Here is a 15,099-nt window from a genome sequence, read left to right as displayed (position 1 = left end):
ATCACACGTAACATTCTCCAGTGCCTCAATAATTCTCTGCTTAAGTTCCTCGAGGCTTGTAGGAAGAGGGGGATAAAGACCAGTCCTTTCACATACTGTATCCTCTATACATCTCAGTAAAATTTGGGCGAGACTTGGCTACAGTATGTTGTTAGACTACGAAATTATGTAAAAAAAAATTTGAGACACCCTTTACAGTATATTCACAATCATCTCTCTTGGGATACAGACAATTGGTTTGCATTTCTGTTGGTTAACAGGTTGTCCGATCAAAGAACAGGGTGAAATGTGCACCATTTAGAGTTTTTAGTAATGTAGTGTTAACAATTCTGGCTCGTTTTTTAATTAATATTTTTTATTTTTATAACTTGTGCATGTGTTTAGGCAGACGAATTGACTAAATTAAACATTTTCTGCATATACCATACTTAAAGTTTGGACACACCTTTAAATTCAACATACTTGTGTTGTTTTGTGATTTATTTTTTAACATTCTAGAACCATGCTATAGATTTCAAAACTATGAAATAACACATAGTATTGATTTACAATGTAGAAAGCAATAAAAATCAGGAAAGATCATTGAGTTGAAGGTGTGTGCAAACTTTTGGTTGGTAGTTTACTTTATTAATATGTGCACTACTGACCATGATGTGGATATAATATATGTATAAAGTATGTTTATAGACTTCTATCTGTAAATCCAAACATGTATGCAGATGACAATATACTTTTATACAATGACTGTTTAAGTGAAACCAGGACTTGTGATGAATAAAGGCATAAACCCTAACTGACTTCAGGCACATGGTATCCAACCTGGGATCTCTGGGATAAGCGCCTTAGTGTAACAGAAGATTATATAGAGAAATTAAGCAAGTTTTTATGTTCTGTTATACTGCACAATCAAAAGTCCCAGTTTGACTTGAACACACCATGCATTTTTGTATAAAGCATGTAAAAAATGTATGCTGTTAGCATTACACATACCACCAACTGACATATGCTGGGATTTTTCTTTCTCTCTCTTTCCCTCGCTTACTTTTCAGAAATGTATCTGTATGTATAATTTAGAAATAATAATCACAAAAAGCTGTCAACATATTTTTAATTCAGTTGTTTTTATCTTTAATTTAATTTAGATAGTCTGAGTCCTTTTCGTTTTTTTGTGTGCGAGAGAAACTTCTACCCCCTAAAGCTGTCGAATATACTCTCTCTTCTCTTTTAACACCACCCACTTTTTCTCCTCCATATTTTAGATACTTCTGTTACCTGAAGCAAAGCGTCTCCTCCTGACTTTCCGGAAACTTCTGTGTTGGAGCAAGGAGACACCGGCAACATGTTCAGCACCAAAAGGTCAGGGTGACATCACTGTATTGTGCTGTTTTTATGTGAACGTACGTGAAAGCAAGAAGCAAAATGTCATGAAGCTCACGGGCAGGCTGTTGTAGCAGACATTCGAGTCGTGGGGTTTGTTTGGTGATGTCAGACTTTGGTAAAGGGGACAAAGTTAGAGTTGATTTCAGATCAGAAAATAGACTTTGCTTTGAAGTGAAGAGGTGGGGTGCCAATATTAATGCATGTGATTAATCTAGAAATTTTAGCACATTTTTTTTTTTTTACGCAAATACATCAGATAACCAAGCTTGACCCTAATGGCTTTCCATAACCGCAGCAGGTTTATCGCAGGTAATAAGATGACTAAGGAAACATCACCAGGTGTGCTGAATGGCAAGTTTCATTATAAAATGCTTCTAAATGGAAGTTTGCATAAAACTAAAAATAAAGTTGTGTGCTCTAGTTACTGTTAAAAGGAACTGTTTTTACAAGAAATCATTAAATGTAAGATGTGGGAGTGGTGGCTCAGACGGCTAGGGTTCTTTCTAGGGTGTTGATTTTCAGATCTGGGTTCGAGCACCGCCGTCGATGGCTTGCCACACCCATATTACCCAGCCATTGCAGGCAGTGGCTGTCCTATATAAGAGGTTTTAAATTAAATATTTGTTGAATGATAACATTTGTAAAACTGCTTAATCTGTTAAGCAGATCTATTATTTCAACATTGCATGTGTATAATACAAGTAAATCTGACTGTGATTAACTAGATTAAATTTTTTAATCGATTGACGATGATACTTCATCCATTTTCTACTTTGTCACCTAGTTGTTAACTGAGATTTATTTATTTATTTGCTGCTTAAGTGTCACCGTCTATACGTTACTCTCCGTTAATTGTCATGCCGCAACACCATACTGTAGCATCTGTTTCCATGTGCGAAAAGACAGGAACAGATGGATTCCTCAGGAAACATGCATGTTATAATTGACATGAAGTCTGCCTGAACACGAACCCCACTGTCCAGAGCCTGAAAGGTTTAATAGCTGAACACAAATCAGCATTGTCATCTCTTATCAAATGTACCACCGACTGGGGGGGTGCCCGAGACGGAAGTGTGTCTTGTAACAGAATAACACTCGTTCATTAAAGTTCTGACAAGCACAGGGAGGTAATTAAACCTGTGGGGATGCATCATGCTTGGTGAAAGCGCTGGTGGGAGGATGTGGATTTACATGAGGAATCAAATTATAATTCTGCACAACATGCGCTCACATGCTGCTCCACTTCCAGATTTCTCTTTTCTTTACGGTTGCTAAAGTTTCTCTTAAACTTCAGAATTGTTTCATGTTTATGGTGTTTTCTCAGATTTCAGTGATCTGTTTAAAAAATTTTTTTATTGTAATTCGAGAAATGCGGAATGTATTTCTGTTATGATATGTTTTTAGGATAATCTGACCAAGCACTCATCTGCTATCCTTGCTTTAAATTCTTAATCATTGCCTCTAGTGGTGGTAAATCAATTTAAAATCCTGGGACTTATTGTGAATGAGGGTTTAAAACTCATTGACATTTACAGAAGACTTTCAAATGCAAACATTTAAAAGAAGGTTGTATATGGAGTTAATTATGTGCCAAAATTTAACAAACAAACACAATCTGCTTTGCAAAGAAAAAAACGACTTTCTCACAAATGCAGCGTTTTGCAAACAAACACAATCCGATTTGCAAAGAAAAAAATTCAACTTTCTCACAAATGCACCCTCCATATTTTCTCACAAATGCATCCATCCGTATTTTCTCACAAATGCATCCATCTGTATTTTCTCACACATGCACCCTCCATATTTTCTCACAAATGCATCCATCCGTATTTTCTCACAAATGCATCCATCCATATTTTCTCACAAATGCATCCATCCGTATTTTCTCACAAATGCATCCATCCGTATTTTCTCACAAATGCATCCATCCGTATTTTCTCACAAATGCACCCTCCATATTTTCTCACAAATGCATCCATCCGTATTTTCTCACAAATGCAATGGAGCAACTCCCTCTTCCAAAACAGCAGATGGCGCTATCGGTCAATTTACTCTATTCTCCCGAGACCTCAAACAACGTGTTTATATGGTTTACCCTTATGTCCCAGGGGAATATGAGTGGGGAACAGTTTTGAGGTGTCCATTATATATCCAGACAGCCAGACATATTAACACTCCACTATCTTTAGGATAGAGACCTGTAGGGGAATAATACAGTTATATCAAACCACAGCTGCATTTTAATTAACTATTGAATTATTAACTATAATTAGTTGAATTTTTTTCTTTGCAAATCGGATTGTGTTTGTTTGCAAAACGCTGCATTTGTAAGAAAGTCGTTTTTTTCTTTGCAAAGCAGATTGTGTTTGTTTGTTAAATTTTGGCACATAATTAACTCCATAGTTGTACGTATGTGAATGAAGATCAAAGCCAAGGTGGCTCATCGCCCAATGCAGTCGTTCTCATGAACATTCAACAAGTAGAACGGCTGATCCTTGAAACTGTTACAGTAACTTGTCTCCACCTTGCGGAAGGAACGCATCTGACTGTGGGAACTGTGCACGCAATTATTTAAGAACTTGATCCAAGAATGAAACGAGTGCATTAGTATATTATTATAACGGTGTTCTGTTATTCTGTATGATCAAATGTCTCAGTTTTAATTGAATATATATATATATACAGTGGTGTGAAAAACTATTTGCCCCCTTCCTGATTTCTTATTCTTTTGCATGTTTGTCACACTTAAATGTTTCTGCTCATCAAAAACCGTTAACTATTAGTCAAAGATAACATAATTGAACACAAAATGCAGTTTTTAAATGAAGATTATGTTATTAAGGGAGAAAAAAAACTCCAAATCTACATGGCCCTGTGTGAAAAAGTAATTGCCCCCCCTTGTTAAAAAATAACTTAACTGTGGTTTATCACAGTTAAAAGTTCAATTTCTGTAGTCACCCCCAGGCCTGATTACTGCCACACCTGTTTCAATCAAAAAATCACTTAAATAGGAGCTACCTGACACAGAGAAGTAGACCAAAAGCACCTCAAAAGCTCACCATTATGCCAAGATCCAAAGAAATTCAGAAAAAAATGAGAACAAAAGTAATTGAGATCTATCAGGCTGGTAAAGGTTATAAAGCCATTTCTAAAGCTTTGGGACTCCAGCGAACCACAGTGAGAGCCATCATCAACAAATGGCAAAAACATGGAACAGTGGTGAACCTTCCCAGGAGTGGCCAGCCGACCAAAATTACCCCAAGAGCGCAGAGACAACTCATCCGAGAGGCCACAAAAGACCCCAGGACAACATCTAAAGAACTGCAGGCCTCACTTGCCTCAATTAAGGTCAGTGTTCACGACTCCACCAAAAGAAAGAGACTGGGCAAAAACAGCCTGCATGGCAGATTTCCAAGGCGCAAACCACTTAAGCAAAAAGAACATCAAGGCTCGTCTCAATTTTGCTAAAAAACATCTCAATGATTGCCAAGACTTTTGGGAAAATACCTTGTGGACCGACGAGACAAAAGTTGAACTTTTTGGAAGGTGCGTGTCCCGTTACATCTGGCGTAAAAGTAACACAGCATTTCAGAAAAAGAACACCATACCAACAGTAAAATATGGGGGTGGTAGTGTGATGGTCTGGGGTTGTTTTGCTGCTTCAGGACCTGGAAGGCTTGCTGTGATAGATGGAACCATGAATTCTACTGTCTACCAAAAAATCCTGAAGGAGAATGTCCGGCCATCTGTTCGTCAACTCAAGCTGAAGCGATCTTGGGTGCTGCAGCAGGACAATGACCCAAAACACACCAGCAAATCCACCTCTGAATGGCTGAAGAAAAACAAAATGAAGACTTTGGAGTGGCCTAGTCAAAGTCCTGACCTGAATCCTATTGAGATGTTGTGGCATGACCTTAAAAAGGCGGTTCATGCTAGAAAACTCTCAAATAAAGCTGAATTACAACAATTCTGCAAAGATGAGTGGGCCAAAATTCCTCCAGAGCGCTGTAAAAGACTCGTTGCAAGTTATCGCAAACACTTGATTGCAGTTATTGCTGCTAAGGGTGGCCCAATCAGTTATTAGGTTCAGGGGGCAATTACTTTTTCACACAGGGCCATGTAAGTTTGGATTTTTTTTCCCCCTAAATAATAAAAACCATCATTTAAAAACTGCATTTTGTGTTTACTTGTGTTATCTTTGACTAATAGTTAAATGTGTTTGATGATCAGAAACATTTAAGTGTGACAAACATGCAAAAGAATAAGAAATCAGGAAGGGGGCAGATAGTTTTTCACACCACTGTATAAGACACAAATAAGATTTTAAATAAATTTGAACTCTTTGCTATTAACTGACATGACTCAGACCCAAAATCTCCTCCCCCTGCTTATGCACCATACAGCTGGTACTGTTATAATAATAATAATAATAATAATAATAATAATAATAATAAGCACCCTCATCTCTCTTTAAAGCTGAAATGTTCATCTTTTTATGGCCACTCATCGACAGTGAAATGGTTTACAACATTTTTTAAAATGCTAAACTGCTTAAAAGTAGTTTTACATAATGTAGAAAATTGATCAAATGCAACAGAGAGCAATTGCTTTTTTTTCCTTCCATGAACGTATTTTAAATACTTTGGCATAAATAATTTTCCCACATATGCACCTTTTTTATTATAGAAATACAGAAATTTTGTTATTGACCAAATACTTCTTTTTCACCATAATTTGCAAATAAATTCTTTAAAAATCCTACAATGTGATTTTCTGGATTTTTTTTTAATTATTATTTTGTCTCTCATAGTTGAGGTATAGCTATGATGAAAATTACAGGCCTCTCTCATCTTTTTAAGTGGGAGGACTTGCACAATTGGTGGCTGACTAAATACTTTTTTGCCCCACTGTAACAATGGCGGCACGGTAGCTTAGCGGTTAGCACTGTCGCCTTGCACCTTGGTCCATGTCCAATTTCCGCCCCAGTCTGCGTGTAAGAAGTTCTCCACTTGCTTGGTGGGTTTCCTCTGGCTCCTCCGTGTTTCTTACACAGTCCAAAAACATGCAGATTAGACTAATTGATGTAGGACGTTCAGTGTGTACCACACCTCATGTTCTAAATCTCCTAGGATAGACTCCAGGCCCCCGCGACCCTGTATGCAGGATAAGGCGATAAGGATATAGATGCTGAGTGAGTGAGTGCTATATAACAACATGTACAAGGTTTTTAACATTTACTTTTTATTCCACTCGGATTGAGATGAATTGTTTAATTACAAGCCTAGATTAATAAAGAGACACTAATGGAACCCAAGACAAGTATTTGACATCGTTTTTGTTGTTGTTTGTGATTAATATTGGCTCACAGCTCTCGTCCCACTTCATCATGGAGCGTTACTGGAGCCGTCCCCTAATCGTACAAGCCGCACCTTTAATTAAAGCGCCTTCATAAAACTTTAATTAGAGCAACAGCTAACAATGTTCTGCTTTCCGAAATGGTACCTAATAAATCCTGAAATGATCCGCTTACAGAACCGGCAATGAGATTATTTTTTGCTTTTTATCGCCGGACACTAGGATATTTGTCCCCCCTCAGGTTAATTGTTTACGCTCATGCATGCTCTTTAAAAAGTTAATGAGAGCAACGTTAAACAAAATGCTCATCAACTTTCCCTGTAAATCTTCTCCTCTGCATAAAAAAAGAGACCCTGAATCTCCGGGGTGTGCATAATCACTGTGCTTGAGATAAGCTCAGCTTTAATCAGACTTGCCAGTGTTTACGTCCTGAACTGGCTCAAAACTTAGTCCCCGCAGTCTCGAGCATCAAACTTCTTACCGACTCATTATCTTTTATCCCCTCTGAAACTCCGATCAAGACTATCTTTCATTGTCTCCAAAATCCATCTCTGAGCCTCACCTGCAGCACCACGTGACCCACTGGCTTCTCCCGTAGCTTAGTCATAATGAGACGAAGGCACATGTTGGATGTTCCTGTCACGCGTCCTCTGCCCTCAACTCAAGGTATTATCTCAGCAGCGGATGCTAGTTATAACTAGCAGGAAGAGGAAATGTCTAAGCTGAGCTCGCTCCGTGTCTATCAGGTGCTGAGCGCGCTGTCAAGCTCCTGGAAGAATCTGCAGGCAGAGTAGTTATGATATTAGAGCAGCGCAAATTAGCTGCGGGTCATGGCAATTTACTGTATAGCTACACAGTGCTGAATTGTTACAGATGAAATGACATATGATAAAGGAAATTCATGACTCATTTAAACTGTTAAGTTAAGAAGTTCAGCGATACGCATATCGCAGTGTTTTATCACTACAGGGTTTTCTGCAAAAAGCCTTACTATAGAAGTCATTGTATTTTCTTTTTTTTTTTTTTCATTACGAGTGGTGATCAAGTTGACTTAAAGCTTGTGATAAAGGCTTTTTGGAGAAAGGGGGTGGAAAAAGGTTTAAGGAGGGAGGATGGGAAAAAAGAGAAGGAAAGTAGTGAATGTGTGCACAATGCAGGTATGGAGGCAGGGCCCCGCTGGCATGCAGGCACGAGGCTGGCGAGTGATGGTGGTAAGCAGAGTGGCAGAGTGGGCCTGTATGGGCAGCAGCTCCTGCGTGTACCCTGAGCAACTCCTCCTGCAGTCTTAGCCAACCGGCCCCTGCCAGCTCTCCTTTAGGTGGGGGCTCATACGGTTTCCCGGGGGCCTTAAGGTGGAGCACAGCAGCCTTTTTCTCTCTTCATCGGTAGGATGCCGAGGGCTGGCTCTTAGTAAAAGCGAAACTTATTTTTTTAATTATTATTACACTTAATTGTATGGCCTGTACTCATATGCCACCGCGCTCATATGCCACTCTTCCCTGTTTAGCATCCGCTGCACAATTGTGCTCTAAAGACCTCCAGGACCTCAAGTTAAACTCCCCGCCTTTTCCTTTTGCTACCTAGTGAGCCTACAGAGTGAGCTATAAGTGACAACGGATTGGGGCGCACGCCCATCACTGGCACACCAAGTACCATCAGTCAAACACTGTTGGAAAGGCTTTTTTGGGAGGCAAAATTAACCCAAATCTTAAAGAAACAGATAGATGTTTATTCCATGACCTAGGTGCTAGAACAGAAACAGTCTAGATGTATGTCTTCCTCAGTCTCTAAAAGAAGGTGGGACCAACCGAGCAGTGCTGAAGGATCAGAGGGAACGTGGTGTGGTGCAGGTGATTAGGTGTGATACTTCCCACTGCACCACTTGCACATTACAGGAACTCAGCTTGCCACAATCCCCGTACAGTCCTGACCTCACTCCAAGCCATTTCCACATGTTTTGGTTTTCCATTAGAGGAGTTCCTGAGAGGCCAGCATTTCAGACGCGAAGCAGGCAGTCCGATCCTGTCTCTGGCATATTGAGAAAACTTTCCACCTTGATGGTATCCAAGCACTAGTGAAACACTGGGATAAGTGCATTAGTGTAGCAGGGGATTATATAGAGAAATAAAGAGTTTTTAAGTCCCAGTTTGACTTGAACGCCACTTATACAAGAGAGCCCATGCTTTTGTGCTGATGTGAAAAAAGACCAGGAAAGGACGGTTGATTGAATAACTAATATTTATTTAATTTCATTTATTATTAATGTTATATTTATATTTGATTATATTTGCAATGTAACAATTGAGCTATTTATTTCCTGTATTATTTTAAGAATCCTGTATTCAGTTAAAAAATTGATGGTTATCTATATTGGCTAATACTCAAGACTTCACCATCAGCATTGAGATGTTTGTATGTGAAGTGAGACTTAAAACCAACCTGGTGGACTATTTTGGTTTAAGTAGCATAATCCTGAATTATCCAGATATCTGATATACATAATGTACTGTATATATGTTACATTTGCTAATTTAGGGTACAAGCAGGGGTTAAATGTGGTAACTCACTTACTCACTCACTCACTTATCATCTATACCCCTTTATCCGCTATACAGGGTCCTGGGGGGCCTGGAGAGTATCCCATTGGGTGGAGTGCCAATCCATCATAGGACACACACTCACATGCTTAGTCACACACACTATGGGGAACACCAGTCAGCCTAATCTGCATGTCTTTGGTATGTGGCAGGAAACCGGTGTACCTGGAGGAAACCCACCAAACATGGGAAGATTCATGCACACTCCATCCATGTACACAGGCGGGAATCGAACCCGGACCCTGGTAGTGCAGTGCAACAGTGCTAACCAAAAAGTCACTGTGCCACTTTAAGGGTGGTAAATGTGTTAAAGGTGTTTTATTATTATTATTATTAGCGTTAAGCTTTTTTTATAGTATTCAGTTAGCATTCGCTATATCTTTAACATTAAATCGCTCTTTCCTTAAAGCTAAAGTTAATTAGAATTTTTCCAATTTCATTTTTTTATCATACAAGCTAAATGGCTGATCATATCTTTGTGGCTGCATGTGCAGTGACTTCAGTCACTTGTCAGTCAAGCAGACAGCACAGATAGCAAAGAGACAGGTAGATAATCACCAAGTTAGGAAGAAACTTTTTTTCTGATTTTTTTATGACATTATCAAGTCAGTACAAAAACATCCTGATATTAAAACATTAGGATCCCGCCACAAAATTACAGAAAAATATTTGTGGGCCAGAAAAGACAGCAGCATATTTTATAATCGATACATTTCAGACAAAATAACATGCTGGGTTCTGCATGCAAAACAGACGCAGGTGCAACAGTCACAGTCCTCAGATGAACTGTGGGTAGTTCTGCAGCGTGCTGAGTAAAACTTGGTGACTAATCGCGTTTGTACGTACGACTGAAGGGTCCTCAAAACGTTGTCACACCAAAAACTTACTTTGTTTCATTACTTTTTTAAGGTATCCTTTCTTTATAGCATTTATGTTGCACATGCCTAAGACTTTTGCACAGTCCTGCATTACTGTATGATAAACTTGTCATTGCAGTGTTCTTCGAAAATGTCGCACAAGACAGCTGGAGCCTGATAAAAATCAGTAATATCCAACGACTGAAGTTTTTCAACATACAGTACACCATTATCTTGTCTCTTGTCATCATGTGGTCGGTAAAATCCCATGGCGTGACTTTAGCCAACAATTCATCGTTATTTAACTTGGCGAAGGCGTGACGAAAAGGTGGGTATTTTTTATTTTTGGAGCACAGAACTGCGAGAGCTCGATTGGTATCAGGAATACCAGGGCATCATGCCAACTCGCATGACATTTACACAACACTTTAACCATAAACCATTCTCATCACATACAGTATTGATTTACTAGGCTTATTTTCTGGATAGGATTTGTTATTATTAGCAATTAAGTTGAATTAACTCTGGCGGAAGGAAAATTACAGCTGAAAGCTTTACGTGCCCCCAGACAGCATGCACCGCCAGTTAACCAGGATCATCAAATCACATACCAGTGAATGTCCATACTCTATACCCTGTACAATACTGAATTAGAGCTGGTGTGTTAATGTAAACCTGTGATTTACCTTCGATAAGACCTGGTGATTTAACAACAAAACAGGATGTGGCATAAACAATAAAAATGCATTAACACTTCACTGAAACGATTCTAGCTTCAGCGCTTCATATAAACAGGGGTTAAAGTTGAGCCCCGCACCCACAGTGACTTGGAAAGAGTCCAATAAAACAATATGGTCTGTTTCTGTTTGCAATACAGATATTTTCACCATTGTATAAGAAATCACATTTTATCTATTTGTTTAGTTCAAATCTATTCTATACCGCCGCAGCCGTATATCAAACCTGTTAAATGCATGTTATACACTATATGCGTGTCAAAAGTAATGCCCATGTGGGGAGCGTATCCTAATCCTAATTCCTAAAAAGCATATCCTAAGGTTCTACAGATCCGTGTGGAGATTTAAACCAACAGTAATGCACCGGCGCTTGGTTATTTATGTATTCAGGCGAGGGAGGAGGTAGTGAGCCCCTGAGGAGCTGCTAAACTTGCTTGGCTTTTTACCCCCTACAAAGGCTTGCTGGTCCAATTAGGCAATGACCTTGACAGCCTCCTTGAGGAGCTGAGAGAAAAGAGCCCCTATAAACATTCTCCTATCAGTTGTTCCTCGCTGTCTCTCGCTTTTAAGGTCTGATACTCACAGGGCTTTTAAAAGCTTTAGTGGATACATGGCTGATGGATATTAATGGACTTTTGAGTCTGAACCTGACTAAAATCTCTGAGCATTCCAAGAGCATACTTTTTGGTAATACTTCACTTTAATATAATAGAAAGCTGATTATTGTGCTCTGAGCTCTGAGTTTTGTTCCCATGGCTCCCGATGGCTCCTAGCTGTAGATGTCCAGTATTTAAACTCACCTTTTTGTTTTCCATTGAACTCGTGATTTTTGTTACCATCTAATAATCTGAAATGTCATGTTTTCATGAGGTCCTTTTATCTTTGAACAATGTCAGAAGGCTTAGCCCTGCTAGTGCATTTATACTACCCTTCCTAGTAATGAAAAAGAGATAGGGGAGGGAGGGGTATGCTCTAACCATGAGGTTTGTAAGAATGAAGCTTGTGAAAGATTGAAGCTAAGTCAGATAGAGATGTATGAGGGACGTTCAAGTCAATCCTGTACTAAGACATAAAACCAATTGACAGTACGGTAGTGGGACGTAAGAAGGTCGTAAGTGCATGAATGATGATCCCGACCGAGGTGGCTTGGACCCCACTGCAGTCATTCCAGTGAACATTCAGTGAGTGCGACACCTGATACTTAACAATCGATGAATAACTTGTCACCAATTTGCAGAGCAGACGCATCTGTCTGTGGGAATTGCATCACTTGCACTTTACAGGAACTTGGCTGGGATTTATTGCCACATCCTACAGTACGTACAGTCCTGACCTTGCTCCAAATCACTCCAACATATTTAGGCCATTAAAGGAGTTCCTGGGAGGAAGTGAAGCAGACAGTCCGATTCCTGAGAAACATTCAACCTTGATGGTATTCAAGCACTAATGAAACCCTGGGATAAGTGTATTAGTGTACAGTAGCAGGGGATTATACAGTATAAAGAGATAAAGTTAGTTTTTGCTCATAGGACTTGAACCCACCTCGTAAACTATTCAGATTGCACAGACATGGCAGATGGCCCACATGGCATGAGCTGACAACAAGGATTACAGACAACAAAGATTACCCTGAATAATCAGACTTAGAGAACAGTTCGGCTGGAATTAATTTGATTAGGCGTCTTGCAGAACCTGAACTCAATCAGCACTGGATGCTTGCATGAGGTGTGCTTATGAAAAAAATAACCCTCCTTGGATGCTGAGTGTTCAAACATACCTGTGATGTTTCATCAGGGTCTCTGTGGAGTGAAATCCTGCTGTTCATTATATAGTCATGAACATATACAGAATCTTGCTATAGGCAGCGTGCCTGTTCCCTAGACATACACCAAGCAACATGCATCTCCCCCCACATGTACAGTATCATCACAGATTTACAAAGATGTGGCTTACATTTACATTTTTAATTTAAGTGTATTTTATGCTTAGGAATTGTTTTATTTTTTGGGCACTGTTTAATAAAAACAAAAAAACAGTCTTTTTTTGTCTGAATAGTAAAAATAAAGTTGTTTTTACTGTGTTTTTAAGACGCATGCTGATAAAAGCATGTTTTAGCTACAGTATCACCCACATGTGTGTCTGATTTCACTCAATCTGTCTATCACCACTGCAAACAGAAAGGCACTAAGAGCCGATCCCTGGTGCACTCCCACCTCCACGTTAAACCAGTTGGTCTCACCGTTGTAACGCCGCCCTTGCACATATCCTAAACCACCTTCACATACTTCTCTGGCACTCCTGACATCCTCATGCAATACCACAGTTCATGTCTGGGCACCCTGCCATCCTGTTATGCTGTCTCTAGAAAGCTACAAACACACAGTGCAACACTTTCTGATCTTCTCCATCAAAATTCTCAAAGCAAACATGACATCTGTGCTGCTCACCTCTTTTCTTAACCAAGCTTTTACTACTCTTTCCCATAAATTCATGGTGTGGCTCATCAGCTTTATGCCTTTGTAGTTTGTGCCTTGTGTTCTCCTGCTGAGTCGCTTCTGATCAGACAACAGCGAAATGAATCATCATACCAGGGGAGGGGGTCTTCTTATGTGAGGTCACAATAGGGCAAAATCTGATTAGCTTTTTCTGAGTGTGTTTGTTCATTCATGTACACTGGAGACCAAGATTTTTATTTTTATTGTTGGGTTATGTCTCATTATTCTTATATTATTTCAGTTTGTGAATGACCATCGTTAAAATTGCTATAAAAATTAATTTTAATTGAATTGAATTATCTGCAAGATCTGGCACAGGTTTAATGCATGATACAGACCCCTCGCAACCCCTCTAATTTCTCCAGGCTTGGGACCTCAGTGGCTAGGTATATGTTTACTCAACCCCCTGACCCTTCGATCTGCCACCCAGAGCCTTAATCGTCTGAGCCTCCACCATCTCACACTGGAGACCAATTTAAACTCAATCTAAGAGTCTCCTTTGAACAGTGGAATTTGAGCAAGGTCAAAAGTCCTTACTCATACATAGAAAAAAATATCCATATTTTATAGTGGTTTCCAAAATAACTAAATAATGAGCCTAGGCTCTGATTTGTGTGCTTTTAAAAAATTGGTTGCATGTGCAGACTTAACACTAATTTTAAATTTCAAATTTCATGATTTTATAAGTGAATCACTTCAGACTGAAAGTCAATTCAGGAGTGAGAGATACAGTAGTAACAGTGAGCACAAATTAATGTATCCAGTGAGAATGTATTAGAGACGCCGAGTTCCAGTTCTGCCAGGTGTAAATCGAGTTATACTATATGAGTGAGTGCTATAAATCTACTGAAGCACTTAAGCCATTAACACTAAGATTCTGTAGAGTTAAACTAGTAGTATTAGGAAAAGCCTAAAATAAAGTCAGGTTTGGTTACATATGAAATCGACACCATTTTCCTCCTACACCAGGCTTATTAAGAATTAAAGGACGAACACTGTAGCCGACGCCCTCTAAGATGCTTTACTCTGCTTCCTGTCTTCTAACAAACATCGGGGTCTCAGCTACACTGTTCGCATCTTAAAACATTTCATCTACCAGTGCGAGAAAAAGGTCAGTGCAATACACACAAGGTCAAAGTGGGCATGTTGTTACAGTATATTATTTTATAATTGTATGACTACTTGAAGGTAAGCATGCCTCACATGGTTGTATTAGTAGTGCAGGGCTGATTAGAATGACTCAGACCATAAGATATGAGAGGTGAGCTGCTCATTCTGGGCGAGCTACAAAGCTAATAAGCTGCTAACACAAGGCTGAATCCCAAATCCCTATCTAATCCCTGATCAAGTGCCCTAGTTGTACAACAGATTTCGCACCCTACATAGTGCACTATATTTTTATTTAATTATATTTGTAAGGGATCAATATTAATATAATAAGGGAATAACGTAAAAATCTTGTGGGTTTTTCAGCACTGTCCACCACATTTATGGTTTGTTCTTTTCACATATTTACATTTACATTTAGGCATTTGGCAGACGCTCTTATCCAGAGCGACTTACATTTTTATCTCATTACACATCTGAGCAGTTGAGGGTTAAGGGCCGCGCTCAAGGGCCCAACAGTGGCAACTTGGTGGTTGTGGGGTTTGAACCTGGGATCTTCCGAACCGTAGTC

General features: G+C 39.4%; 1 protein-coding gene across 2 annotated transcripts in view; it reads left to right on the top strand.

Annotated features, from left to right (window-relative positions):
- The first annotated feature begins 1,259 nt into the window (after positions 1-1,259).
- Positions 1,260-15,099, top strand: part of oxr1a (oxidation resistance 1a) — a 201,684-nt gene continuing 187,844 nt past the window's right edge. The window contains exon 1 of one of the 2 annotated variants that reach the window (XM_053488244.1): positions 1,260-1,356. In XM_053488244.1, the coding sequence (XP_053344219.1) occupies positions 1,340-1,356 (17 nt within the window). In that variant the 5' untranslated portion in view covers positions 1,260-1,339. The remainder of the gene's footprint in view (positions 1,357-15,099) is intronic. The other variant, XM_053488247.1, reaches the window with a different exon arrangement.

The sequence above is a fragment of the Clarias gariepinus genome, chromosome 26, assembly GCF_024256425.1.
Source record: "Clarias gariepinus isolate MV-2021 ecotype Netherlands chromosome 26, CGAR_prim_01v2, whole genome shotgun sequence".
In the NCBI taxonomy this organism is placed as follows: domain Eukaryota; kingdom Metazoa; phylum Chordata; class Actinopteri; order Siluriformes; family Clariidae; genus Clarias; species Clarias gariepinus.
This window is presented reverse-complemented; position numbering and strand designations above follow the sequence as displayed.